General features: G+C 38.9%; 2 protein-coding genes across 9 annotated transcripts; both read right to left on the bottom strand.

Moving 5' to 3' along the window:
• Positions 1–197: 197 nt before the first annotated feature.
• On the bottom strand, positions 198–2,256 carry LOC148714535 (uncharacterized). Its single transcript, XM_089929329.1, has 4 exons — positions 1,938–2,256; positions 1,625–1,818; positions 1,238–1,432; positions 198–1,158 (listed from the first exon to the last, which is right to left on the bottom strand). The coding sequence occupies exons 1-4, from the start codon at positions 2,254–2,256 to the stop codon at positions 682–684; spliced, it is 1,185 nt and encodes a 394-aa protein (XP_089785455.1). The 3' UTR covers positions 198–681.
• Positions 2,257–5,058: 2,802 nt separating this feature from the next.
• Positions 5,059–27,661, bottom strand: LOC103722622 (uncharacterized). 8 transcript variants are annotated; one of them, XM_026810589.3, is made up of 15 exons: positions 27,233–27,661; positions 25,151–25,285; positions 24,905–25,038; positions 22,715–22,765; positions 21,031–21,069; positions 20,822–20,914; positions 20,595–20,711; positions 18,949–19,044; positions 14,018–14,131; positions 13,415–13,468; positions 12,804–12,851; positions 12,555–12,705; positions 5,827–5,992; positions 5,654–5,723; positions 5,059–5,571 (listed from the first exon to the last, which is right to left on the bottom strand). In XM_026810589.3, the coding sequence occupies exons 2-15, from the start codon at positions 25,227–25,229 to the stop codon at positions 5,314–5,316; spliced, it is 1,470 nt and encodes a 489-aa protein (XP_026666390.3). In that variant the 5' UTR covers positions 25,230–25,285; positions 27,233–27,661; the 3' UTR covers positions 5,059–5,313. The 8 variants fall into 8 exon arrangements, with proteins under 8 accessions (XP_026666390.3, XP_026666393.3, XP_008811462.3 ...); XM_026810592.3 differs by lacking the exon at positions 25,151–25,285 and having other exon boundaries at positions 24,905–24,987; positions 27,233–27,660; XM_008813240.5 differs by lacking the exon at positions 22,715–22,765 and having other exon boundaries at positions 27,233–27,660.
• Positions 27,662–27,784: the final 123 nt, after the last annotated feature.

Below are 27,784 nucleotides of genomic sequence, written 5' to 3' on the forward strand. Positions count from 1 at the left end.
GGCGGAATTTCTCCGGAAGTTAAGCCTAAATACTTGGCGGATTCTACCGGAGTCGAAGCCTAAGGGTCTAACAGGTTTTTCCGGAAGCCGAGCACGGAGACTTAATAAAAATTTGCCGAACAAGAGTTCAACTCAAGCAACCAAGATAAAGGTCTATCAACTATGCAAATGGAAACAAGCACAAATACACAGCAGAATTTGGAAAGAAAATTTTTCATTGATTGAAAGCCCGAAGGCTAAGCACAAAGTTGGAGTTCGAGGCCGACCCATCTGGTTGTACAGTGGCCGTGGAGGCCGACCTCATTTACAAAAAGAAGAAAAAAGAAAAAAAAACTAGGCCCTAGGGAGCAGCAGAAGGAGCAGCATTGACCTCGGGGCCATCTACGACGATCACGTCGGGATTCCCAGCAGGAGTTGCTTTAGGATCATCCGTAGTGGCCTCAGTCGGGGCTCCGCCGATGGCCCCGGGAGTAGCTTCGGGCACCTCCTCAGCAGCGCCTTCGGCAGCCTCTCCAGGGAGAGCCTCCTGAGTCGTCTGCTCGTCCGCTCAGTCCCGGCCCCAACAGCCTCCCACTCGGCCTCAGGACTTGCAAGCGCGCTGCCGGACCCACCGTCGGAACTTCCGAGCTTGCTCTCATCGTCGGCAATCCCCATGTTGGGCCGGATACCTTTGAGGTCGAGCTAGGGGCAAAACTTCTGCATTTGCCTCCGGAAGTCCTCAAAGCCGCGGATGAACCCGTCCACGGCCTCCTCGTCCATCAAATCGCGGAACTCTTCCGACTCCCGGAAGAGTTGCACCGTGTTCTGGGCTTGCTCTTGCGCCCTTCTATCTCGAGCCTCGAGCTGCTCGACCTTTAGTTGAGAGACCCCCGCCTCGTACTTGAGGCCGACGATCTCGAAGCGGGCGTTGGCCAGGCGCGCCTCGGAGGCGCGAAGCTCCAACCTGGCCAGAGCGTGTGAAGCTTTCTCCTCGTCAAGGCGCTCGACCGTTGACCGCAACTCGGCCTCGGCGGCCTCCATCCTCGCAACGGCCTCCCTCTGCGAGGCCTCAGCTTCGCCGAGCTTTTTCTCGGCCTCCTCCTGTGCCCTTTGGCTCTTCCGAGCCTTATTCTGCCACTCAGACGTCACGAGCACCAGCATGTCGACTTCATGAAGGTGCTGTAGAGAAAGAAAGTGAAGATGAGCAGAGGTCAAGAATTCAAAAAGATGCAAAAATTAAAACAAGGAGGTTACTTACCTGGATGGCGGAGCAGTAAGTCTGATCGACGAGACTGCTAAGATCGGCAGCCTCGAACTCAGCCTGGTCGGCTGGGAGCAGCACCCGGCGAAATATTTTACGTGCAACGTTGCTGTCGTGGAGGGCCGAATCACCCTCGCGGATCGACCGTTCCGAGCGGTCGGGACTCCTCTCGAAGCGGCCCCCGGCCCCCGACTAGCTTGGAAGGCTGGGCCCAGCTGAGCTCGGAATAGAAGGGCGAGACGAGCTCGGGATCCCGAGACCGCTACCCGGCTCGGGACCCGAGCGTCGCAGGCGGACAACCTAATGACCTGGTTGCTGGGAGATGGGGGTCGGGCAAGCTGGGGCCACAGAATCTCTCGCCCCCCTTAAAGAGCCCGAGCTTGCGCGCTTGGCGGACGAAACTTCCTTCCGGATGAACCCGGAAGCCCCAGCCTCAGGTCCCGCCACCTCGGCGGGAGCAGAAGTTGAGGCCGACCTGGCCTTCTTCCTGGGCTCGGGCTGAGCCCCGCCGGCCTCAGCCACCCTCTTCTTATACCTAGCGAAGAGAGCCGCGCTGCTGGTCACCATTTGTGCGATGTCTGAAAAAGGAGAAAAACCTCAAGTGTCAGATTAGCACTAAAAAGATGATGATAAAAAAGAAGGAACAAATAAGACAAGGAATGACAAGACATAGAAGGAGCAGAGCAACCGCCCTTACCCTCGGGGCGCGCCGAGCTCAGGCCGACATTCACCAGGGCCTCCTCGCTCAGGAGGTTGTTCAGAAGAATGTCTCCCCCGAGGCCATGAAGAGCGTCGAGAACCCTCTGCTCATCCGCCGAAAGTTGGGGGAGCTTATTGATGGCCTTGAGCCGGGGTTGCCTCCACTTCGGGTCAAACCTCCATATGCGCTCGGAGGAAAGAAAGAAAATTTTTTCCTTCCACCCTCGAATGGAAGAAGGGGCGCCTCGGAAAAATGGCCTACCGCCCCGAAGGGCGAGGTAGAGCCATTCCCCATCCGCCGGGTTGGACTTCAGCATGAAGCACCGGCGGAAAACGTTCACCGAGGTCGATATCCCATGCGCAAGGCAAAGGGACAAGAATCCGATGATGGTCCTCCATGAGTTCGGAGCGAGCTGCGCTGGGACGAGTTGGTACGCCACCAGAGCTTGTTCACAAACTCGTGCAAAGGGAACCGAAGGCTGGCCCAAAGTGTCTCTATGTACACCCCAATCCGACCTGGAGGAGGTTTCGTCATCTGGTCTTCCGACCCCGCGGGCTCGAGGTGAAACCCGCGCTGAGGGAAAAACCGGGTGCAGATTAACTCTAACTTCTCCTCGGTCAAGCTGGACCCGACTTCGTTCGGACCGTGACCCATCTCCGAGGGGAAGGCAAAGAAGGAGGAAGAAAAAAAAAGAAGGAAGAGAAAAACAAAAACCCTCCGCGCAAATGTGGGTAGAAGACCTACTGTGGGTTCCGCCGGAAATGCCGCCGGCCAAAAGCGAGAGATCCAAACGACCGCCGGGAATTGCCTCAGGGCACCGCCAGGAAGGACTAAGCGATGACTGGAAGAAAAAGGAGGAAGAAAATGGAAGAGGGGGAAGGCAATAGCTGCGACGGCCAAATAAGAACCTTTAAGGCTAGGTCAAGGGTTTATATAGGCCCTTCCGACAGCCCAGATCGGCAGAGCTAGATCTCGCCTTCCACCTGGATCGCGCCACACGTCGGCCCCGAAAATCGAAGCGGCGTATTAACCTGGACCGATGCTTTAAATGCATAATCAAAGCGGCATTTCGTCGGATCCAGGAGCCTCATCATGAGTCCGCAGCCCGGAACCGCCTCGAAAAGCAAAGGGGCGTCGCCTCGTGCCCTCATCGAAAGTCGCCCCGAAGCGCGCGGAACGGCGGAGCAATTTAAAGCTACCTGGTCCCACTAGCATAATAAAGACAACTACTTCCTTCGCCCGTGCTCGCAAGCGGTTCGAACTCGGAAGTCGGAGGGTAGTGTTGGGGGAAAAATGGACTGCCCCAAAACACGTGGATGCATCGTCGGCACGTGATGACGGGTGCAATGGCAGCAACCCGCAGAGGCGCCCGACCTCGGCGCGCCCGACCTTGAAGCGCCCGACCTCCAGGCACCCAACTGCCAAGCGCCCGACCTCAGAGGCGCCCGACCAAAGGGTGAAGCAGGCCTCTCCACTCCTCCAGAAATCAAGCTCATCCCCTCCTCATCCGGGATCCAATCCCGCGGTCTCCCTCTGAGCAACTGTCAACCATTAAATGCGCACGATCTTCACGGACCTCCAGCTTACTCAAAATCTCAGGCCATCCACGGCAACTCGTTGACTCACTCAACTACATCTAGTCACCCACTGCGACTCATTAATTCACATGATTACGCCCAATCATGACAGTAACTCATTAATTCGCCCAGTCACATCGCAGGTAATCCTGGCATCCCTCCTATAAAAAGGAAACTTCTTCCTCTAAAGTGGGGACCGAAAAACTTCTGACTCTGACTCCTGCATACAGTCTATCTTTTTCTCCGCAAAAGCCCTCTCGGACTTAAGCATCGGAGGGCCGGCGCCGGAAACCCCGGCCACCAGCTTCTTGCAGGATCCCCGGAGGATGCAGCCCGCCGACGCACCACCGCCAGCTGGAGCTCCTCCTTCTCAGCCAGTGATCGCCTCCGGATCCAGTTTCCAGCAACACTAGTCTTCATCACCCATACAATTATGGAATCGGAAATTTAGCAGCAAACCACTAGGCGTAGGCCCCGTAAAATGAAGCCTTCACCGGAGGAAAAGATGCCGGCATTGGCATCTTCACTGGAAACTGTGGCAGTAGAGTATCAAAATTATGATATTTACGGCTTGTCCTGTGGATGGTCTGAAATTGTCACCCGTGTGGGTGCAGCAGAGATCTACAATTATCAAACGTTCCATTTGTTGCTCATCGAACTCCATGTTTAATCTTTCATATCCTATAGTGAAACACATCCTATCCCATAAAGTTCCCAAACCCAGCTGCCAAGTTTATTATGTCTTGCTACTTTGTTTCAAACACCCTTTCTTAGTTTTTCATATTAGACAATATAATCAGTCAATATTACTGAACTTGTATATCAGTCGATTTTAGATTAAAATTGCATTTGATTCCTAACATGTAATGTTCTAGTTTTCTTTACATACAATCAAGAAATAAAGAACCAACATGGTAATCAAAGTTTTCATGTAAATTACGTTGCTTTCTATTATTTTTGGGTGGAAATCACGTCTTGGTTATCCAGTCTTCACTTGTCCCAGCTTAAGCTCAGATCAAGAAACCATGTTTCAATAAGGTCAGGTTGAGCTTGGATCGAGACCTCAATGCAAGCTAAGCATGAAACCACTTCTAACCAAGCTCAATCCACCTCAAGTGTCCAATTTAGAAAGGCTGGAGGTGGATGGGCTTAAGGGTGTTAGGAGAGAAGGGCATGCCAAATCCGTCCAAGGTTGTGGCCATTTTTAACAAAAATGGAAATGAAATATTTTTGTTGCAAAATTAAATACAGAAATGCCTCCCTAAAATACAAAAGAAAAGGACATTCACGAGGCCTTGCAAAATGCATTTAATAAATTTGATCACCTGAATTAGCAAATTGGGGGGAAATGTATCCCCTGGTCCCCAGAAAGCTGGCTTAAAAAAAAAGAGAGGAGAATTGGACCAGATTAAAAAGCCCTAATTTAATTTAAAAGAAAAATCTTTCAAATTCTCTGCCATGGGTAATCGCCAATGCAGACCACCCAAAGGGACATTAGTCAACCAAAAATCTGGGGAATATAACTCATTAAGCAAATGCAATTTAAACCCATAAATTGGACCAGATTAGCTATATTGAAAGAATATTAATCTCCTAAGACGTCACTAAATGCCATGTACCTCGTACAAATGGATCTGTATGTTCTCCAGTTAAAAAGAAGAGATTTTAGGACAGTCGCATGAAATGAGCTAAGAAAACAATAATGGAGAACTATGAGGACCACAATATTTTTCTTTTTAAAAAATTTTGAAAAAAATAATGGGTATAAGAAATGTGAAACTGCCTTGCTTTACAGCTTACATGCTGTGGCTCGCAGGGCCTAGAAGTCTGTCTTCCTCCTTTGGGACATCCTCAGTAGAGAGTTCGATACTTTGCTTGGCAGTCATCTTGTTCCACTCATTCTCTACACGAAAGAAAATCCACTGAAACCGCCGCGATATCTCCAGAGCTGTTATTGTGAAGACAGTCAGGTAGTTGTGCCGAAGATGAGCAGAAAGTTTGTAGGTCCATGTGCATCGAAGAATTAAGTTGCTTCCTATTACCCAGTAGAACACCTGCAATTCCACGAACATCAATTTACTGATAAAATATTCGATAAGAAACAAATGGAAAATTTTGCAGATCTACAAACCATACCCATATCCGCCCATATAGAAGGCTTGTGCAACGATGTGTATTTTTAAACTTGAAAATTCTGGTAAAAACACTGCAAACATAGAGGCATAGAGCATACGAGAATATGTGACTTACTGTCCAACAACAAAAAAAAAAAGGTGAAAAATAAGGGGAAGAAAAGCATTTTTACATACCTCAAATCCCAATCACGGGCAATATCCCAGTAGAAAGAATACAATGAATTTATGACACTAGAAAGAAGCCAGAGAGGGCGATAAAAATTGGTCCACTTGTTAGGGAAGACATGATACTTGAGGGCTGAAAGAAATATTACTGGGACTGCAGTCGAATATTTTAAAGCTGTAAAATTGAACAAAACTAGTGTTACTTTATTACCAAAATGGAAAAAGTAGAATAGAGTGATCTGAAATTCTAAATAGCATAACTGAGTGAAAAAGTAGTAAAACCACCCAACGACTGGTGCTGCCTCCTTAATCAGCATCAACATTTCATACCCATCTGAATCTATCCCAAAGGAAACACATGATATGAACAATATCTAAATATACAAGGCTCAGAAAATGGTGAATTCGTAAAGACGATTCTAGTGGACCTTAAATGGAGGCACTGTTCTAAAACACTAGAGGTCCCTGAGATTGGCTGATATTGGTCTGACTCATCAGTATGGTTTTTTTAAGAATGTTATTTGGCCATCCCAGTGGATGGCCAAAAGAAAGATGAACCAAGATATCGGTTTATGTCAACTGAGATGAATAGATAGATGGAATTTAAAAACAACCTCAAATCCTGATTACTTGCCAACAAAAAGGGATCAAATAATCTAAAACTACGCTGAGATTTCGTCTCCTCTCTTACCCTTGTCTGCTCACTACCTGTCAGCTGCCGCGCCCAATCCCGCATTGCCTCTCTCTCTCTCTCTTGTGGATTTGTCCGTCGACTCTTAGTTTTTTCATGCTAAATTGAGAGAAAAGCTGATCCCCGAACCATGCTTTGTTTTTATGTCACATTGACAAATCCTAGTCCATGTACTGTGTTCTGAAATTGATTTTGGAAACATCAAATGGAGCATTGCATTTCATCATAACTATTACTATTAATAGTCTCATCCTCTTAACATTTAACTTCAAGCTCCTGTAAGTCTACCATTTCTTGTTACATATCTTCTCTTCCAATTCTTGCCAGTAAGATGTTTTTTCCTGCTACTATCTATCTTGTTTTATTCTCATTAATATCAGATTAACGACAGTTCCACCAGTGAGATAATTCTTTCCTTCCTTGGACAAAGAGCTTGACACATTGGTTCCTTAATTTTAAATCATACCTAGTCCTTTGATCATATATCACCAACCTTCTCAACATTTTAATATTTAAACATTAAAGTGAGCAATATAGCCAAGTGTTAAGAACCTTGCATGCATACAAATGAGTTTAAATTAGGTAATAATTGATTTATTTAAATCAGACTACATAATCTTAGGCTAAAACTGAAATTGAATTTTCATCTTAAATAATTTTAATCACTATATATAGATCTACAATATGGAGGTTGGCTGAGGATGTAGAGCGAAATATGATGATGAGTCCTCAGAGGAATAAAGACGATTGCCCCTAAAGAGGCTTAATCTTATCTCTCTTGTCCACTAAATAAACAATCTTCTTTAAAATCTCTTTATAGATGAAGTTCATATCAAACTTGTACCTTGGCATTTTGAGAGACTGAATTGGATATATCAATTACTAGTTGCTTCAACTTTTCATGGAGGTTTGACTATTATCTACGTAATCTCTCCATTACGAAAACAAAGAGACCTTCAGCACCTTTTGTTTCAGTATAGATGTACCTCATTATGAGTCAGATCAGGTTAGGTTAATAACTTATGTAGCCTTGACCCATAATTGACCGACCTGACATCGGGTCGATACCCTTCGTTCATAACCACCCATGGGTCAACCCTCCTAACCTGATTAACCAACGACAATCTCAATCCTTGACCAACCGAACCTACCTCTGTTTAGCCCAATCTTCACAACTCCAAATAATTTAAAAATTTTCAAGACGAATAAAACAACTAGTGGTAAACAAAAAGATCAACCACCCCTAATATCCCTATCTAAGATCATGATTAGTCTGACCTAAACTATCATGATCCAAATAGAACTCTACCCTCATGATCCGACACTAGTCAAGGTTTGACCTACATCCGATCCGTTCAAATTCTAGATCAAGAAATTTGACCCATACCTAGCTCCAACTAGAAAAATCCTAATCCAACCTGGCCCAAACAGGTTCAATTCAAGTTGGCTTTTCAGACCTGATTGATTTTTGCTTACTCAAGTTCATATCAACTAATAATTAAGCATTTTTAGAGACTAATTCAAGCTTACATGGATTTTTGAATATCATCCATGACATGGTGAAAGCATACAAGAGCAAGAAGAGGCAATAAAAGATAAATGGACTAAATCTGAAACAAGGTACGCCGTCTCTGTTCCAGGCTCTGTACTGGTGACACACTATCACTATGTCAGTACGATATGGCACGGGGCCAGTTTGGCGTACCGAATGCCGGTACGCCCCTTGTACCATGTATCGGTACCAAACTGGTACAGTACGATATGCCCCATACCATCCAATTTGGTACGGTATGGCGAACCTTGATCTGAAACCTTAATTACAAGATTTTCTTGAGCAGAATGCATCAAGAATCCTTCTAATAGTAATAAGAAATATCTGAAACAAAGTAAAAGTTATTTTATTAGATCAGACTAAATTTGAAATTGATTCTGAATTTAAATAAATGACATATCTAGATATAGATTAAGCATGGAGATCTTTAATAATTTCTTTCACATCTAACATTAAGCATGTATTATTAGGCGATTTCTAAATGGCAATTACTTGGACATATATGAAAGTTTCTACTAGTCTTGGACATCCTTAAAACAAATAAATGATCCTCGAGACTTGATTGCCAAAATAAATAAATAAAGAAAGAAAACAAAAACATTAGGAAACTAAGGAATGGGGATGTCAGAGAGACTGACAGACTTGGATTTGACCCAAACATGTTATGCAATAGTTGATCCACAAGTCAGGCATGGATCCAAAGGAAATCCACAAAACATTTTTGGTCTTGGTTTGGGTCTAATGAAAGTTTACCTCAATTGATCGGCACCTAACAGTATACCAAGTTTATTTAATACATTAGTTATACTTACAGTTCTCCTCCTATACCCTTCGCATTTCTTGTTTTGTAATTTATACTTTAAGGCATGGTCTGAAATAGCAATGAATAGGGTTATACCTGTCATGCATCAATATGGTATGTAGCACAGCACCCCCCCGCATCTACTCAGGGTTTGTTCATACATGGCTATATGGAAACATATGCACCTAATAAATAACCCTTGGTTTGGGGCGATATGTACCATGGTGTTGTCATTTTTTCAAACCTTGCTACAAATATTTGATGTATTCTTTTGTAGGAATTAAGTGAATTTGGCTTACTAGATCCTTGAGTTATTCAATCATTCTTCCATATGAAAGAAGCTAACCAAGCCCTATACTGCATTCCTCCATTTTGTTGTTCCTACCTCCAACCCCCACCAATGGCCCATTGCACCGACCCTCTAATTCAACTAGCCTTCAGACCAATTAAATATATGGATGATTAAAATTCATTCAATATTAGTACCCAATTGAAAAGCGTCAAAAGTTTTCTATAGGGGGTGCTATCTAGTAGGACCAGATCCAAGTATTGCCCAAACCATACCTGACCTGGCTGGGCTTCCAGGTCCATATTTAAATACATACCTTACCCGTCCAACAATTGGGTTGAGCAAACTTCAAGTAGGATCAGATAGGGATCAGGTTCAGGTTGGTTTGGATATGGATCAAGATTGCATCCAAGTCAGAAGCGGGCACCACTATTTAGAAAGCTCAATAGCTTTCATGCCCTCAACATTATTCACTGATGATGCAAACTGAAGGTATAATTAATAAGATTTATTAAAAATGTGCAGGATGTAAGTTTAAAACATATTAATTATTTAATAAACTATTTAGTATGAATTGGGTTTGGGTCCGGATCGAGTCAGATCAATGAAAACCAAATCCAAAACCTTATATATATATATAGGGGATTGATAACCTACTCTCTGTTATGGTAGGTTCTCAATCTACCCATTTTTTCGTAGACAAAAAATACCCTTACTTTTTATAACTCTTAAGGGTATTTATATCTTTTTACAATCCCGCATTATTTCACCCTCTCAACCCCCCCAATTAATACTCTCTCCCTCTCTCTCTTTCTCTCTTCAGTGTATATATATGTGTGTGTGTATGTATGTATGTATGTATGTATATATGTATACATGTACATTTATATATATATGCATATACGTACGTATATATACATACATATATCTATCTATATATACATACATCTATATGTATATGTATATATATGTACATACATATACATCTATATATGTATGTATATACATACATATACATCTATATGTATGTATATGAGAGAGAGAGACAATTAATTGGGGGGTTGAGAGGGTGAGTTAATGTGAGATTGTAAAAATACATAAAATACCCTTAAGAGTTATAAAAAGTAAGGGTATCTTTTGTCCAATGAAAAATGGGTAGATTGATAACCTACCATAACAGAGAGTAGGTTATCAATCCCCATATATATATATATATATATATATATATATATATATATATATATATATATATATATATATATATATATATATATATATATATATAAAATTGGGTTGGGTCGAGTTCAAATTGAGAAAAATTGAGAGAAGGACGACTTAAATAGTTTGGGCATGTGCAATATAGGCCGATGGATGTGCTAGTATGAAGGAGTGATTTGATATATGTAGAAGGAAAAAGAAGGTGGACCAAAAATCACATGGGATAAAGTGGTAAGGAAGGACTTGATATTGTTACATCTTTCAGAAAGTGCGGCTCTAAATAAAGCGGAATGGAGGAAAATAATTCGTGTAGCCAACCGCACTAGTTTGAGATTAAGGCTTAGTTGAGTTAGAGTTAAACTGAGCTAGTTGGGTTCAAATTAGGTTATTTTTCAGACCTAGAACCAAACTTGAAAAATTGAATGCATCTATGTTTACACCAACACCCAACACATAGGCGTACTAGTCACTATCGGGTCCAAGTCATGGACGAGTCTACAGAGCCTAGTGAGTAGTGACACCCTAGTTTTCTTGAAGATTGTTACTAATTGAACCTGAACCCAATATGCCTTAACACAAACCCCATATGTATCTTGTAAAGGCCTGATTCCCATACCTAATCCATAAAGCTGATAGGTCTTATGAAATCTCACCTACCTGAGCCTGATCTTCTTATTGGATAGGTAGGGTTTGGATCAATATAAAACCTAAATCTTCTAATGGGTCCAAATCAAGTTTGGCTCATTCTTAGATCCAAGTCGACGATAATCTAATCATGAATGCAGGTTGTCCAATACCCAAATTGCACCAAAGCAGCAAAATGCCATCAAGATGACTTCATTTGGACATATAAAATAGAACCAACCCTATCTACTCAAATATAAAAATAATATAACCATCCAAAAATCTCAACAATCCCATGCATTATCACCATGCGAAACTTATTCCCCAAGATGCACCCATTCCGAATATTATAATCCCTTGACAAAATATTTTTAGAAGGAAGAAAGTAATTAAAGTAATTTACTCATGATCTTTCAATCAGATAGCACAATGTCAAAAGATAATAAGGCCTCCAATTTTGACGTTGACATAGCATTGAGTCAAGAATATCCTTCCCCTCATTGTATTTATCCCTTCAAGATTCATAATTTTCACCTTTCATCTCAACTAACACTCCTTTCGTCTCATGACTTCTTTACTACACCCGAAACCCCTTGCCTAAAGTCAAAACTTTAAAGAAACTGCTTTTGGAAGCATGTTAAGCAAGAATCAAAATAGGTCTAAATAAAACACCAGAACCAACCAGAAAAAATTGGCCAAAGATCAAAAAAAATATCCTTTAAGGACAATAAGTTTCTGTTAGATAAAGAATGATTACAGATGTATCAAACAACATTCAAACGGAAGACCTGCATTGGAAAAATACCCATTAGCCTACCTAACCTCAAGTTACAAAGGCCAAACTCAAGCATTTTGAGATGAAGTGACTGCTACTTTTGGCATATGTATTCATGTTGACAGGTATTTGTCTCCTTAAAAATGTAATACTCATCCAAAATGGATGAAGTATGACAAACAATATGCACTAGTATTTGACATCAGTTTAAGTTTGCAAGTGAGAAAAAAGTACAAGGCATTTCTGTTCCTAGTAAATAGCATTTCCAGTCTATATCTTTGGAGATCAGGGCAACTTCTCAATCCACCATTGATTGTGTGCAGGTTCTGCTGCCAGTATTCTTATAAAAATAATCTATCAATTTTTTAAACAGTTTCTCATTCATATAAAATAGCAAATATAAGATATAAGCACTTCAATAAAATCAGATGAATAGTGTAATGATATCAGAAAATCAGATGAATAGTATAATGATATCAGAAAATCAAATGACAGGCATGTAAAAGTGATCCTAGGTTACATAGCCAAGACATCCTATGTGACCTGTTATCAACCATATAAAACAGACTATCATCTCATAATATTCTAAAGATATGTGACCTGCAGAGCAACTAGTAATACATGACATCAAATACAATGCATTCTCAACAGGCCCTAGCAAGTTACAATTGTAGTGGATAATGTTCATAGAAACTAGATCTTACTTAAAATAAGTGAAAGCAGTCCATGCTAAGAGAAACTAGATCATAGCCAAAATAAGTGAAAGCAGCCTATGCTAAAACATACCATTTAAAAAGGATGTCTTTTCTTTAGTGTCCTTGTACTGACGCAGACATTGGAAAAAACGGCACAAATATGGGAAGACAAGCACTAAAGGAATAGCAAGAGAGTGGCTACCACATATAGAATCCGCCTCGAACCAAGCAATTGTTGCAACCTGAGAACTCACCCATAAATGGAAATTTTGTTAGTTATGGAAAAACTTGGCTTTAGTATGTTTAAACAAAAAGATCAATCTAGCTCTTCTACACTGACCTGTCGGTTAACCATCCGGCAAACTGAACGCTCCAAATCTGACAACACCTGAAAGAAATTAATAATTACCACCAGCACCAGTATTTGCACTGACAACAAAAAAAATCATTTTGAGCACATATGCGCAGTAGTTTGGCTCCTTCAATTTCTGAAATAACCAATTAACACTAATAGCTCATGGGCACTCAGCCCTTCTCCCTCTTCATATTCAATTAAAAAAAAAAAACCTCACATGACAATATACATGCGTCACAAACTTCTCATGATAAGCGTGCTTTTTTGCAGGGAGCAGCATTCCTGGACCCTATAACATACCTAAGGAATTAAAACCTAAACTCCATGAAGGCAATATGAGGGCATGTGTAAAATTCGTATATCATGAAAACAAGATTTCGTGTCTGACATCTGTGTCAAATTCAGATATAAAGACAGGATCCAATTAAAGTAGAAGAGTTTTATGGAATAATTCTTTTTACTGTAACTGGGGAACAGTTAGCATCCAAGTAACAAAAGGTGATTGAGGCTTGTAATAGATGGATCATTCACATCTCTATCATCTATTTCTATATAAAGGAATGAATTGTAATGATGCAATCTGCCAGGGGACATACCTTGGACATTGATGTTAAAATATCAGCCAGGAAAAAATCAGAAAATGTGATCGCCTGCATTGAACAAGGACTCATGAAGTTGTAAATGTAAAATCATACCTCAATTATAAAAACTTCTTCAAGCAACAGCATAGATACTTTCAAGCAAACTAACAGAGTTTCGTCTAGCTTCTCTCATCAATGGTGACAATCTAGAGCCATAATCTTCAAAACATCATGGTAAAACTCAAAGTGTACCAAGTTATTGTCCAAAAATGGATTTAAACAATCAGGCTCCTTTCCCCTTTGTTTCTTTGTTTTTTTTTTGAAGAGTTAAATAGTTGCATTTGAAATAAAATATAATCAAGAAAACAATTTACATAATATGTTCTTGAAATATAGTTGAAGTTTATAAAAGCAACTTCCATGCCCCTTTTGTTCCAGCTGTGTAACAGAAAGAATAAACCAGCACATTATTTTGCCTCTGGAGGTTCACTGAATAATTTAACAGGAAGTGCTTAAAATTTAAAGCTTAATCATGTTCAAATCTCTCCAGCCAGCGATATCTTATAAGCCCAAGTCTCCTACACAAGTTGCCTTAAAGCAATAAGCTAAAACACTTGCCTGTAATGGAAGTATTATACGCCAAAGAGTCCTTAACAAGTAGTAGCGAGATGACAAATAAAAAATATCAAATGGAAATACGAGAAGCATCAGCATAACAGTATATAGCATAACCTGCAAGTTAAAACAAGTGGTTAGAGATACTTCTATCCAATGTAGTGGTTAAAGAAAAACACGTCTGGTATATGTTGCCTTCATATATCAGCACAGGCACAACATGAGAAATGCCATTCATACTAGGAAAAAAGGTTATACAACATGTACATGAATATTGCACGTGACCAGTAAAATGTTTCCGCTACCTAAAGGAAACTATAAATAAAAAGTATTGCATGACTATAGATTACTATCACACAAAACATTTAAGCAACTCCTTGTTTGCAGCATGAGTTATGAAGTGTCTTTAAATACATTTTAGGCATCAGGCAAGAACAATATAATATACAGGAATCATAAAGAAGCAGCTTTTTGTTGAGGCCACCAAATAAAGATCAGTTACTAAAGGGTTGCAAAGAAATCTCATGCATGTTACAGTATATCCTCCAACGGAGTGATCAGAACATCTTGAAATGAACCAGTTCATTCGCAGGTAGAGATAAAATCATCAGTAAGCTGTCTTACGACAAAAATTATTATAAAATGCACTTTCACATCCAATAGTTGCACAGCATGAGATGGAATAAGATTATAATGTGGATCTCCAATGAAGTAGCAAAGACTAGAAAGAAGGGAGAAAAATTGATGTGAGAATTTTTGCATATATGTAGCAGCACTGCAGCGATGCTCAACTACAAACAAAAATATAGACAAATCAAGAAATCAACAATCCAATTAAGCCTTTTCCCGAATTTAGAACATAAGTAACAGTACGAGTGTCTGGTGGAATAAACTGATGGAGTATTGATTGATGATAAGGAAATGCAACTGATAGGTATTTTACTTCAGTTATAATAGTCCAGGATGCCTCATACATAGATGCAGTTCAGGCTGTATGTCCAAATTCTCCTTGGAAAATGAACCAAAATAATGACAATATAAACTTAAATATCAATCGGATACTGAATGGTATCAAGTTCAAAAAATTGACATGGATACTGAAGTTTTGTTAAATCAACGGATTAACATAGCATAAACTAACAAGTATTGCTGAAATAACTGCTAGATAAAAAATTGCAATCAAATAAAATGATTACTAGCAATAGTCGGAAATGAGTTGGTTCTCTCAGTCTCCTTGTTTTAAGAAACTCGGACCGAAAAATCCTTAAATCAATAGCATGCCAGAGCATTAATGAAACAACAAGCAATTCATCCTAACCATGATCTCTATTAAGTCAGAAGTCAATTAAACAAATAATATTTATATAATCTGAAACGTAAATGCTTTAGCAGTCATTTCTGTATACCAACACCAACAAGTCTTATCTGATCTATATGGATATCATATATTAAGTTATGATCCATCAAAGTTTGAGAATGTTTTTGAACCAACTCTCGACCAGATGTCAACACTCTGAGTTGGTACAAATTTCAGACCTAGTTCACTGTGGACCTGAGAGGGGCCACCACCGAAAACCTTGAAGATCAGTTGCACTTAGGAAGACAAAAAATTGGTTAAATAATTTCCAAGCAAGTATCTTTGATATTTAAACTGCACGTATATTTAGAAGTGAGAACAGACTCATAGGAATGATTAAGCTTTGTATAATTTTTGTAAATGTATTCAAGTGAAACTTCTATAACAGTTCAGGAGGTCAATCCAAGAAAATGGTTGCCTTCTTCGAGATTTCTTACTATGAACCATTTTGAATTTCTAAAAGGATGATATATATTGAATTTTCCCCAAGCATGCAAAGTTCACCTTGGAGGATGTAACAGTGTCATGATGTGCAATGCCATAACATTGGATAACAACTGCTGGACTACAGAACACTGCCATAAGCAAGGTCCGCCGTACCGGTACCGGTCGGCGTACCGGTGGCCGGCCGGACCGGTACGGTACCGGTCCGGTCCGGTACGTACCGGCTGGTACCGGTCCCGTACCGGCCGGTACGCGGTGGTTTCAAAAACCACAGCGCGCGGCGCTGTGGTTCTAAAAAAAAAAAAAAAAATCGTACCGGTGCGAACCGGCCGGTTCGCACCGGTACGAGGTGCGTACCGGCCGGTACGGGCTCCGAACCGGCCGGTACGGGCCCGAACCGGCCGGTACGCACCCGTACCGGCCGGTTCGGATAAAAAACCGGAAAATACCGGTTTTTTATCCGTTCCGGTACCGGTCCACGGCCGGACCGGTACGTACCGGCCCGTACCGGCCGGTACGGCCCGGTACGGCATTCCATGGCCATAAGTCTCCTTCCCTGCAAGCCCACCTCTGCTCAGGAGTTTCTTCCATAGCCTATGATTTTTTTAATCAAATTTACTTTCTACTACTGGTTACACCATCCCATTTATACTATTTTGGTGTAGTTCAGCACTCATTAGCATAGTTTCAAATCCGGGTGGGACATCTTGCAGGATGCCAAGATACAGTACCATCCCAAGTGTCAGAATGGGCATCTCAATGACCTGATCGGCATGTTTTGGGACATTTCTGTCCCAAGTGTCATGACGGGGCAGGACGGCGGTGCATCTTGCACGTCCTTATCCACAGAAAAACCAAGATGACCTCATCCCACAGGATTTAAAACCTTGCTCATTAGGTTTTTGCAATCTATGATTGAGATGGGGAAAAAACAGTCTACTACAAAAAGAGGGTGAAACTTTCTCATTACAATAATAAGATACATAATGTTCACCTACAAAATTGATATTTATATAGAAAATAACAGGGACATTCTATTTGCATGGTTTTAAATGAATAAGTAACAAAGCTAACACTTTTCTATGTAACACATAAAGTTGAAACTTTGCAGATGTAAAATGTTTCTTGTTTTAATTACAATGATAGTCTTCTTCAATGTCACAAGTAGCACTTTCTTCACCAGAATCATAGATGGGCCCTTCAGACAATATTTGAGACCTATACTCAATGTACTAAAAAGTGGAGAGTGGCATGTAGCTGCCAGGTGGTTTCATAGTGGATAGCAATCTGCGGATGCTATAGCAGTTTCTATGAACTCAAAGCAGGTTGTTAAAGCATATCAATGATTTTTCTTACAAGTATCAAAAATCAATACTTTAATATGAAGTTCATGCAACAAATAGAAAAAGAACAAATCAGGACAAAGTATAGAACATTATCAATCTAACATCATAATACCATATCAAGTTATCAACATTCATACAATGTAAAAGTCCACAATCTAATGACAAATATCATTATCCACCATACATAGTAACATTGCTCATATAATAAAGATGTCCACAATCACATAACATCAGCCATAAATCAAAGATGCTCGAGCAAGCTAGGTGGTGCATCGCCTGTGAAGCACCAATGGGGGAGCTCCAGCATTGGAGCTTTGTGGTGCCGCACTTGGAGGGATGCCTCATTCTTTCCTACTTTCTTCTCTTCTCTTCTTTCCAACACTCCGTTCAATTAGAGTACCAAATAAGTGAACCAGCCCTTCCTTCAATAAACACCCACAGGTCAAATTATTGCTTAATTGCTGAACCGGTCAAATTAGAGCCGATCCAGCCCACTTTAGAATATAGCGCCCAATATAAAGCAATAGTGTAGTGGCCATTGTAGTGGCTTTTTGCCTGCTAATACCGGGTGTTATACACCCAGGCGCTATATAAGGCTGCCATGGCACATAGCATAGCAGTTTAGGTCCAAAACCGCTATAGTGGCTGCTAAATCTGATTTTTAAAATAATTCCTGTACTGGAGATGATTGTTAAAAAAAAGGCATGTCAATCCAAAAGTTTTGATATCAACCTCTCCTCGCAGCTCCTCCAATTAGAACATGATAATCCATTTCTGAAATTTAATATTCGTTCTGAACAATACTTATATGCAACTTACATTTGGATATGACTTGCCTATTTTCTTCCTTCCAACTAAAACCTAAGTTTTCATAATATCCTCAAACATGTTATTATCTTGGAGAATATAAGTCATGCATCAAAAGGATCGTCAATACTCGCTGATCATTTCCAAACAATCAGTAATGAATAATGCATGATTTTCCATCTTCTATGCCTTGAATATAGAAAATCTAACACTGCAAAAAAAGCAGTTATATTTCCCAACTTTTCAATTCCCATTATAACCTTAACTAGATATTTCCATTACAGATTTAGACCATACCAAACTTCTACAAAAAGGAATTCTAACCTTGTTGGTGTCTGAAAAAGAGTCCAAGAAGAAACTTCCCTTAAGTTGAAATTTCATGTTCTGATGATTAATAAGAGGCCATGTCCTCCAAAAAATCTAAATTCGTAGTGATTCATTGCTCATGTCAAAAGTAAAGTTTATTTAGAATGAGAAAATAGCATAACAATTAAATCTTAAACAATTTCATGGAAAAGGCATATTAGCATGATAGCATCTGATCCATGTTAAAATCCTTTTAAAATTTCTCTCATCTTTAAAATATTTAGTAGCCATGTGCATCATAGCTAGTATCACAAAAGGATGTTACAATTTTCATTACTAAAAATCTGAATATATTGTAATAAAATTAAAGTGTTTTGGAACGTAATACCAGAGATTGTATAAGAAATTGTGGATAAACCAATTTTAGCAGCTTATGAATCAAATGATCATGAGAAACAATGCAATTAATTGTACAACTTCAGGTTAAAAATGATGGCTGACACAATTTCTAAGTTTATAGTGTAAACCATCAGAGGAATATCAGAAGCAAAGAGCAAGTTCATTTCAAAATAATATAAATAAACAAAAAAACTTAGACACTCAAAAAAAAGTGTTATAAGATAGACAAGATTTAGGATCATCAGCTATCAATAAGAGAGAAACTGATACTACACTGGTTGTGATGCGGCCAGTGACACTTCCCCATGTGAGTAGAGATAAAGATAAGCTGTCATACTTGTGGGCACTATGATGGTCATCCAAGTAGAACACTGTTGGAAACATCACACATTAGTCATTTAGCATCAAATGAATATTAATAAAAATGCCAAACAAAGGCATAAGCAATTAAATAGAAATAAATTCATTTCCAGATTTAGGGGTAAAACGAATTTAAAATCATCTTAATTAATTAGCATGATAAAAGATTTAATAGCAAAAGTAATCTTTAACTTAGTGCCCAATCATTTTCAATTCCACCCAAATTACATTTAAAGCTAATTTTCGAGCAGCACCAAAATAAATCATGAAGAACTTATTTACAACCTTGAATATATATACAATAATCAATACTATCCACAAGTTTCCTAAATTTCACCCAAAATACTCTTACATTGTTATGGCGTTTTTTTCAAAACTTGTACAACATATGATATAGAAAGCAGGACGAACTTTTCTAAAGGGAGTGATGAAAAATGCTTTTCAATATTACAAAGCAAGATAAATTAGAAGAATTAGCATATAATGTATTGAATCCTCAATAAAAAAAGGTTCCAATCTCTATTCTTCTATAATAATTGCAATGGGCACATGCAATGCACATTTTAGAAAAATAATCAATATACCATAATTACAAACAACATTTATGATATCAATTATTATACTTTTAAGTTTATGATGAACTTACATTATATGACAGCACAGTATAGAAATCGATAATAATGAATATGAACAAAGATAAAATAATTTGAAGCAAAGAGCCAACTGATTGTGATAGTTCCTTTTGTTTGATTCCTAATATATTGTGCTAGTTGATTGCATTTTCTTCCTAATGTATTTTGATTTTTTGGTATTTCTCGTTTTCTTTATTTTGTTGACATAGGATATTTTAGAATTAAAGTAAAGGCCATTTTGTCCATAAAGTTGATAGACAACAACAACAGAATAATATTTGAAAGTTAAATGTTCTCATTAATATAGCATAAAAAAGATGTGAACATCATAACAATTAATAAAAACAACAGGCTCGGCAAAATTAACAGCAAGAAAGCTGATTTTCTTGAAATAATGAGCAGTAACTGCCCTTTTGTTCGGTAATCAGAAGTAACTGGAAAATGATAAAAGAATTTCTCTAGGAGAATAAATGGATACGTGATCCAAAGAAGGAAGTGTCAGCCTATGTAGAAAAATTTGGTTCCAATCTATAAAGCAATAAAATTGCAAATGTTGAATGCACAACCCACCATGAGTCGAATAGCTAATAATAATTTGAGCAGGAAAATAACTTACAGCATTCACATGATGATTATGGTATTTGGCAAATCATATAATTTCCCTCCAGAAGAATATAACTATGATATTAATACTAAAATATATCCATAAAAAATCACAATAAAACTTCCAGAATATGTGTGTAAAATGGGTTTCATGCCAAGACAGGACAAGGACATCACTTTATCAAAGTGCAGTAGTGCTATTTATTTACAGCCTGTTCCAGGTGGTAAGAAGATACCTCTTGGAAAAGCACTATTTTTAGTTGAAAATGCAGAATAATATGGTGAAAATATGTGTAAATTAAGATACTGGAATCAAATAGTCATACCTTCCATATCTCTCGGTATGTAAGATGGGTATGGTCAAGATCAAATACTTTTGCATAGCTTACTGATGATTGAGCAAAAACCCATAGGTTAACTCCCCAAAGCCAAACCATCAATGTCTGTAACATTAAAAACAAAAAATAAAATAGTCAATGAGAGAGGCAAGAATTTAACACATCAGTCTCAAATTTTAAGAAGAAAGGAAAGTCTTAAATAGAAGAGCACTCACCACAAGAAGAAGAGGATTATAATACAAAAAAGCCTCATAAAGAAACAAATCCCGAAGATCAGCGCTCATTCTCATTACGGAGTCCCAACCAATCTGCAACTTCAAAAAGTCCAGACAATACCATTTAAAAGCCTCAAATTCTTTACAACACTTTTAAATATGTTGATTTCTAAACCTATAGTAACAATGAAAATTATAACCAAACTGACCTTGCAACAGCTGATACCCCATACAAGAAACAATAATACCTGAAAATTACTATTTAGTTAGGTGAATATCAAATTATATGCTTCAAATTTATCTCTGTAGGATTCTCACACTCCAAGTATGATTCTTTGAAAAGAAAGTTATTAGAGCAGTTGAAGAATGAAGAAGACTACATATGAATCAATAATATCCAGGTAAAGCAACCATGGCTTCAAGGTACAGCACATATTCTTGGGCAATGAATAAATAATAATCTCAAAAGAAGTCTGTCCTTGTGCAAATATAACTAATATGTCAATTTCTAATTTTGTTGAGAAAGTTACTCCTGCAATTGTCAGAGCTATGACAAATCATGTTCCTGAATGTCTGTTAATCAGATATTGTTTAGTTACAGCCCTTGCATGCAAATTTCTCCCTGACTTTTGCAGTTTAGGTATAGTAAGCAAAAATTAATAGAAATATAATAATCATGCATCATCTGATCAGCCTAAGATCACCTGCATGCTTAACTGAAGTAACTCACATGCCTTAAAAACAAATAATTACTCATAGTGGAAAGAATATAGCGCCATCCTTTATTAGGAGGCATTCTGATGTCACATATTAGCGCTGCAAGTTACATATGAATTTTAAAAGCAGATACAATATGGGTAAGTCCAATAAACAAATGCATACATTCCTCCACTAATCAATATCACATAAAATACTTAAGTATTATGACAACAACCTGCACTTTCAATTGTGCAATCAATATTTTTTAAGTTAGGATGCACATTAAGATTTGATTCTCCTAATTTGCATGATTTTTAAGAAATATTTGCTTCTTCAGCTTGGATAAGTCAAGACTATAGGATTGCTCCTCAAATAAGATTTTACTACATAATGAGTTTTTCAGACAATCATGTGGCAACAGCAAAAATGCTAGTTCCAAGACTTAGATGGACAAGGTAGCAGATTGATATTAGGTTGACAGATATTCATAACAGGCACATCAAACTATGAAATCAATCTAACTATGTTACCCATGAATGCTTTAGTGTCTTGAAGTAACAATAGAGCTAGCCTTGAACAGGGATGCCTCGCAAATAATGAATCATAAAGTCCACCCCATAATGGTTATAATGGTAGACCCAAATCTATATTAAAAAACAAAACAAGAAAGAAAATCAATAGACTATTCCATTCTTGTATTAGATTTTGTAACTGATCTTATCATTCACTTAACCTAGACTTTTTAAATTAACTAGGGATTTGTTGGAACTTGGAAGGCATGACTGTTGCTCAAGAAAAAAAATATTTGAATACTAAAATCTAATAGGGTGGAACCAAGAATCAGCTGTTGTAGGTATCAAGTTGTGTCACATGACAAGCATCATAATACATGGTTGCTGACACTCTACAGGATTTCATATTGATAGCAACCCAACCCATATCGATAGGTGTCAAATCATATGTGCCCAAAGAATGGACCAAAATACAATATGATAAGGCTTGGCACACGGCCAAATAGCATATATATTCAGTCAAAGATGCTTAAAGTTTGTCAGTTTATTATCAGGATATTTTTTTCAGTCTTAATAACTTAAAATGCCGAGTCAGACTATATGGAACAAAAATTCGTGTTTGACCGGCTAAATATGTGTATCTGTCACATAACAAAAGTAGCCAAGGGTCAAATTAACAGACCTCAGCGCATTGTTTGTATATCTTCAGATAGCGTCCCATATGTTCCCCTGCCTATGCAGTGCTAGTACAAAAAGGCACAATACTCAATAATACTCGGGTAGCTATTCAAAGCTTAATAAAATGATCTTTTCTGAATAAAAGGTTGCTTCTAGTTTATAGACTATTTGGACTATAGCATGCAATTGCCAGAATCTACAACATTGAGGAATAAGGTCAGAATAAATTGATGATCAGTTCCCTCGCAACAACCAAAAGCTATTCATTTAATAGTCCTACAGTACTTAACAATGGGCATCAAACACCTGGAGTCTAGGAACGCAGCACCAACAAATTGTACAAATGAACAGTAAGTGCAGCAATGTTTTCAATCATGATTGTTATGCCATATCAGCAAAGAGAACTGCGATAAAACATCCATACAAGCATCGTCCGCATGAAATATTGTACACCATGCATGTACATTTTAAGGGGTCCATATTTTTCCACCAATTTGAAGGGAATATATTTCAAGCTACATAACATGTTCATCTACTTATAAAGTTAACTTCTAGACATTACTCCACTTGATTAATTTTGTTCCGCTATATGGATGTTTTTGTTTGGTGATTCCATATTTTCTTCCTTTCATATTCTTTTTCGTTTTCTTAGTGGTGGTTGGTGGAGGGTGGAACAACCTTCCCTTTTTTATATATACTTAAAAAGTAATATCGTTAACATCTTTCTATGGTGTTATAGTGTCTGATTATCTCATGGTTATTCTTTACCTTGACCATTTCATAAATAATCTATTTCACTTTTAATAGTCAGATGGGTGTCCTACAATGCCACAACAAAGGAGCAACCCTATACTTGTGAGGAAACGTCTCCTTTCCCCACTTCATCACTTTGTTTAACTCTACCGCCACTCTTCTATAATTCAAAAAAAAAAAAAAAAAAAGAAGAAATCCATAAGATTCCTTCCATGCTTCCAACTGAAATAAGATGATGGGTTTGCTGTTATGCATGGACCAGAAACATAACGAAGATGCAGAACACTTCAATGATCATGCCTCCCTGCTCTCTCCCAGTGAAACCAAACTGAAGACGATTTCATACTCTGGTAGCTTAATTTTTTTATCAATGAATCCCTTCCAACTAGAACTCTCCAAGTCTGATTAGAAAGCCTCACCCTTCTAACCAAGAAATTTACCCCAATGGGCTCATGCAACTTTGACTCATGATTCCACTTGCATTCATCCCTTTCAGATCTACAAGCTGACTCACGTGGCTCCTTCTTTCTCCATGGCTTGAACTCATTTTTTTTGTATACTCTAAATTAATGAAGAATTGACACTTAAATAATTAAGGATCCTGGAATGTCTACACTTATTGAAACTTAGACTTGACACGATACAGCACAAAACTGTCACAGTCCAAAAATAATGTGTGCAGCTTACATCAACTAGAAGTGCGAGTCATTAGGATTCTTCTAATCCAAATATAAAAATAACTGAATGTAATTAAAATCCTTCAAGCTCAAGCAGAGAATTTACTTATTAATATGATTGATTCTTCATAAAACATACTTCTTTATCTTGACAACTGGTGAACAACAAGTCACATGAATAAAGAATCATCATAAGCTTCCGAAACTGTTGGTCTTGATTCCCAAGTTAACTTCTTAGTGACAATCAAATTATTAGCATGAATGCAATTTTTAGCTCATGTAAATAAAAAGCATCAAGCACAACTCTGATTAGGGGCCATCAGTTAGTGCAATAGTAAAAGCTTGGACTTACAAGTGCAGTGGCATAGGTTCAAGCCACTTTGTGTAAAAAATGACAAAGGTTAGATGTGCACCCAATCGGCCCTCCCAAGACCCCGGATTGTCGGGAACATAATTGAGTAATATATCTTTTTTCAAGCACTACCCTGACTCATCGGATTGCAGCCTTCGATCAAAGTTCTGATAGTTGAAGGACATAATAATATCATAGTTGTCCATCAAGTATGAATCCACCTTAAATAAGTTATGTGCATCATACCTATTGGATTCAGATTTATTGACAGAATCAGAGCATCCATAAATTTATTTTATTGATTGAGAATCATGAGGAACCATTGAACGGGCAGCTAAGGTATTTCCTAGAAAACTTAAGCATCATAATTGGAAGAAATAAATATTAAGAAATCACATAACAAAAGAATGACCTTGAATCTCCATAAGAGGACTGGAGATGGCATTATCGCAGCACCATGCATTGGTATACTTCCACCCTTCATCTCATTTACCTCTGCCGGAAACAGAAAGCCTTCGTCGTTATTGATTCCTAATTCACCAGATCCTGAAACACACTTAGAGAGTTAAGCGTGCTGCAAATGTATAGTTATCTCCAAAGAAATTATTTATAAAAAATAAAGAAACTAGCAGTGATTTGAAGTACAGTATTCATCTACTTTGGTCAGAGAAAACAGGTTTGCTGCCAGCTCGACGAAGAATAGGGCTAGTAGAGACAGGTAAAGGAACTCCAATCATAGGTGTAGCTCAGCATGCAAGATTGAAAATTGAGTGTGGTTGCCACATATTAGGACCTGAAAGCAGGATAGCATGCTAAAATGATGGTTGATGAGTACAGTCAACCAGTAGACATAATTGAACCTAGTCTCTCATAAGGATGGCAGTATCTCGTCATAGCAAATCAAATTTCTACTAATTACAATAACTAACAAGCAGAATAATAGACAAATACAGATGATGGAAGTCAACATTCTTGAATGGGCATTCCAAGTCAGGAAATCACTCTATCTCTTATAGGATGGGCTACTATATGTGTCAACCTAGCAATTAAGATCATTCGCAATAGGCTAGCGTGGACTCCTATAGTCAAAGCTTTGATTTTTACAGCGTATTCTAATTCAATACATTTGATTTTTGCCCTTATTCTTGGTGGGTTCCAACAAACTTTTACAGTGTATTCTAACCAAGGAATGCTAAAGCAGCCCGTACCGGCCGGTTCAGCCCGTACTGAATCGGTACCGGCTCTGACCGGTCCGGTTCGGTGTTAAAAACCAGTACCAGCCCGTATCGGCCCGTACTGGTTGGTGTCGGCCCCTACCGGTTCCAAAATTTTTTTTTGGGCTGTTGGATGCGTGAACCAAGCCAAACCAGTGGTACTGACGCCTACCGGTACGTCGGTACAGTCGGTACGGCGGACCTTAATTCTAACATTAGCTGAAATCTAGAGATCCCAATGTAATGTATTTTGCAGTGACAAACTGTATTTTAGACTTCAAAAGATGTCACTTCCGGATTATAACAAGACTAGAAATAGTCTATATTAGACTACAGTTCAGTTAGCTAAGGGCACCTACTATATTATTAGCATATCCATTTCATGTTATTGTGCATCTCCAACTACCCTGCACGATATTCTACGTCACAAACTTTAATAAAAAAATCAAAAGATATCAGCATGGTATGTATGATGCATTAGACGATCTTTTTAGGAATATGTTGGGGATACCATCACCCAATCTTAAACCCGAGACCCCTCCCAAATGGATAGCAACTTGCTGAGTTAAGGCTGGTTGGATTGATACTTCAAAAATTGGAATCAAATAAATTTCAGATTATGAAACCAACTTATTTTTCACAGTTAAAGCTGCATGAAATTAGAGACACCCGTTGTTCCAGCTTCCAAATGATAACATGATTCTATTTCCCCTAATGACAGTTTAAGTGTACCCAACAACGGAAAACAAGAATTTCGAATGTCATAACTTCCAAGAAATATCAAGTAAACTAAGAGTTATAACCTCATCCATCAAAAATGTACCTCTTATCTTCTTCTGTACTCTAATGTACATCCGAGTATCATCTTTAAAATGTATAATAGTTTCTTTGATTGATATCCAACATGTATCCAAATTCTTAAAAATTTTCACATCAGTTTTGCCCTTGGCAATAAACCAAGATCCATCACCATGCTTCGATGCTATCATGTGATAAACAAATGTGTGCCCTGTCAATTCAAAAGATACCAATACGTAATATACTTTTCAAAGCTTAATTGGATTAACTTATCATTGTTTTTCGGATAAAAATCCGAGAAACCTACCCCGCATATGTTATATAATATTATATACGTCATTTATTAAATATTCAATGCCAGAAAATATCGCAATGTTGATTTGAGGTTTTAAATGCTTGGTATAATGTAGTTTGCATCTTTATTTTTTATCTTTTTCGTTTTTTTCCCCTCTATGGAGTGGGAACCCAGCAGAAAAACAAATTTCCGTCAGTTAGGCATCATTGACATCACATCTCATGTAGCACATCTGCATAAAATCTTAAAAAGTATCAACTTTGAAGTCAAAATCTTCAAGAAAACAAATGAAACGAGCAACAAACACGGCGAGCCTTCACAGAAAAATCAAATTAAGCATAAAAAAACACAAGAAACAGGGGCATGAACACCAGAATTCCCAAAATCTATAAGTCCAACATAACTAAGGTCCAAGGAGCCGTTAAAGAAATACCTCAGCGCCCCTCCCGAAGCCGTACCAGAACCGATCCGATCCATCGCGAAAGACCCCCACCAATGCCGTTTAGATCACGGACGACGCAGCCAAGATCCAGGGGCTTTCCAGGGATTGGATCTTATAAGCCCCCTTCCGGACGCGATTGAGGGCAGCAGATCTACGACATCTATCGATCGGATCCCAAAGCCAGAGACGACAAAGAAGGTGAGATTCGATCAGGAGAGGAGGGAGGATTCCTCGGGCGTCGCAACGGGCGGCGGCGGAGGCGGCGATTGGAGGAGACAAGTAGAGGAGAGGAGAGAAAGGACGCCGGGAGCGGGACGATGGGGAGCGAAGGAAGATAGCGAGGGGGAGAGGGGCGAGAAAAGAGAGGATTTCTTTCGACGGACGGAAGTCGGGAGGTGACCCGACACAGGAGAGGCGGGAGACCGGGTACCGTTTGTACCAGCGAAAGCTTATAACGGGACATATCAGAAACGGTTATCTTTCCGTTACGACAGAAATAACATCCGTCGATTTATTACTCATATACCGTGGACCGTGGTTTTA

The sequence above is a fragment of the Phoenix dactylifera genome, chromosome 2 (assembly GCF_051530095.1).
Source record: "Phoenix dactylifera cultivar Ajwa chromosome 2, Ajwa_hap1_PhDact_Kaust_v1.1, whole genome shotgun sequence".
Classification (NCBI taxonomy): Eukaryota; Viridiplantae; Streptophyta; class Magnoliopsida; order Arecales; family Arecaceae; genus Phoenix; species Phoenix dactylifera.